At 41.5% G+C, this 2,713-nt stretch overlaps 1 protein-coding gene across 1 annotated transcript in view; it reads right to left on the bottom strand.

The window, feature by feature from the left end:
• The window catches only part of CLASP2 (cytoplasmic linker associated protein 2), a 150,723-nt gene extending 148,016 nt beyond the window's left edge, over positions 1-2,707 (bottom strand). The window contains 1 exon segment of the mRNA XM_006905731.3: positions 2,467-2,707. Coding sequence (XP_006905793.1) covers positions 2,467-2,661 — 195 coding nt within the window. The 5' untranslated portion in view covers positions 2,662-2,707.
• Positions 2,708-2,713: the final 6 nt, after the last annotated feature.

The raw sequence follows: 2,713 nt of genomic DNA on the forward strand, positions 1-2,713 counted from the left end.
ACCAACTATTTAAAATTCAAACATCTGTATCCTGCCCAACACTCTGCATTCCCCTTCACTGCTTTTCTCCAAAATAAGTACCACCATCTAATATACTGATTTTAGTTAACTTCTTTATTGTTCTCCCCCACTAGAATCTAAATCCACAAAGGAAAGGATTTGTCATTTTTCTCTATTGTATCCAAAGTGTCTAGGAGAGTACATGCCTGCACATGGTCGGTCCTCAATAAATATATGAATGAGGCTGAATGAATGAGCTTTGCTAGTCTTGTCCAGAGCTGGATTGTCAATATCTAGAACAATACCCAGCATATAGTATAGTCACTCAAATTCACTGAATGATGGTTAAGACACTCAAATTCTGAAGTACTATCAAATTTAAAGAAAAATTATATTTTGTTCAGCGTAATTTGAAATTTAAGTACAATCTGTATATTCAAAAAATTTGGATACACTTTTTTAAGCTGTTAAGTGTTTTATTGTATCTTGGGTAAAAAATGATGACCTAGTTTGGAAACTAGGGTTATAAAACACACACACACACACACACACACACACACACACACACACACACACACAAAACAATTAGAATGTCCTCTAACAATGTCAGAAAACTTTCTATGAAGCATTCAGTAGAAAGGAGAGAACTAGTGATTCAGGAAGGAGACAGCAGAACTGATGAATGTCTTTGCGTAGGTAAGAGGGCATGGGATATTGTAAGCATGCAGAGAGACTGGTGTAAGCAGAAAAGACAGATGAGTCATTGTAACAGAGAAGAAGGTAGACTATACAGACACAGCTACAAGAAAGTGTGTAGATACGGTTGTAGGAGACTGTGTCAGTTTTCTTCTGATTGCTGAAATTGTCTCAAGCCATAGTATCTAATGAGGAACGTAGGGAGAATGTGTAGTAAAGGGATGAGAACTGAGTCAGATCTCTGATGAATTCTGTTAAGGACCAGTCAAAGGAAAAACACAGCACTTGAGTGATGTAGTGCGTAGAGACATAAAAGAAAAATTGGGATACTGTGGTATATCATAAAAGCCAAGAGTGTTTCAAGAGATGACTCAACTGCCATTTACTGATGGTACATCTGAAGAGTGAAATGGTCCAAAGCCAACTCACCAAACCAGCACAGAAGAAGGTGACATGTCAACCTTCACTTTGGAAGGAGAGTAAGCATTACCAAAGAGCTGATTTTCTATAACAGCCTGAGCTGTAACATAAAATCGACTATCTTGAGTGTTTACATGCCCTTCTTACAGTGTAAGTAAATTTAGCTTGTTTCTTCCAAAGAAATAATAATCCCCCCAAACAGTAATGATATATTATTAACATCAACTTTTACCAGTTTAAAAAAATAATAATAAAGAGATAGTATGTAATGGACCAAGCATCAAGATAGTAATTTTCAAACTATTACCCTTGTAAAAATCAATCCTTTCCAAAACTCACATAATGTTCACTATTAAATCTTCATAATAATTTCAGAGTTTGCCTTTCTTCTCTGTGAAAACAGTTTTCAGAGTACAGCCTATTCGCTGGGTTATAAGATATACTACTAAGAAAAATCACTTCACTTCATCTATAGGTTTGGGCCAGCATTTTAAAGCAACACTGCCACCAGAAGACTAGAAAGAAAAGTAACTGCTAAAAACTTCAAACAGGCTAGTTACAGAATACTTACCTGGTTTCTCAACCTGCCTACTACTGGCTCATCAGAAACACATTCTTTCTTGTCCCTCAACCTTCTCTTTCTCTGCATCAGCTAACTTGCTAGGACACAATTTCAAATCAGAGTCGGTCCTCAACTGCGGCAAAACAAAATGACAGTACATTCAACTGCTTTCTGTCGACAATAAAAAGGAAATAAATAATGCCCTGGGATCAGCATCTTTTCATCAGATTTAACGGTAAACTTAATCGGGCACCGAATTAAGCTCTAAAAATGCCTTAGAGATGAAAAGCACAACCTTCCAGACGCAAAGATTATAAAAGAAAAACAAAACAGGAGAGTAAGGATAAAAGTCACTTGTTAAGAGGAATTAACTTGACATCTTTTTTTAACTTAAAAAATGTATCCTAATGTTCTATGCGTTAGTCTAGGTACCTTACATAGGGACGTACAAATGTCAAGTCTTCGAGCCCTTTATGTACGTAAATTATCACTGATTTCTTAAATAAGTGACTAAACATTGTGTTCTAATGACAATAACGCAGCACCGTGTCAGAGAATCCTTAATTTGTCACTGTTCACAATTGTGGAAAAACTTGGTCGTGGTGGGAAAGGAAAGGTACGGCGGTGCATATGCGGACCCTCGTGTCCATGGGTTTCCCTTTCCGGGGTGGTTCGGAAGAATCAAGCGCACCCCGGGGCTAGCCTGGCCAGACTCGCACGTCCGGGATTAAAGGGCTGGCCGGGGAGGGCGTGTCCAGCCCCGCCGCGCCGCCGCCGCCGCCGCTTACCCGGTAGTTGCTCGAGCCCACCCAGCCGGTGAGCGCGTCGATCGTCTTGCGGAGGCTGCCTAGGTCCTCTTCCAGATCCGGGATGGCTCCGGGGGCGCCGAGGTAGAGCAACAGCTCCTGGCCGACCTGCAGGCGGCCGCCGACGTCCTTCTGCTGCACCTGGGCGCCGAAGTACTCCATGCTGCGGGGCTCCATGGCCGCGGCCACCCGCTCGCCCGTGAGGGGCCAACTTTCGCCGAGTGCCGCC

The sequence above is a fragment of the Pteropus alecto genome, unplaced genomic scaffold, assembly GCF_000325575.1.
Source record: "Pteropus alecto unplaced genomic scaffold, ASM32557v1 scaffold10, whole genome shotgun sequence".
NCBI lineage: Eukaryota > Metazoa > Chordata > Mammalia > Chiroptera > Pteropodidae > Pteropus > Pteropus alecto.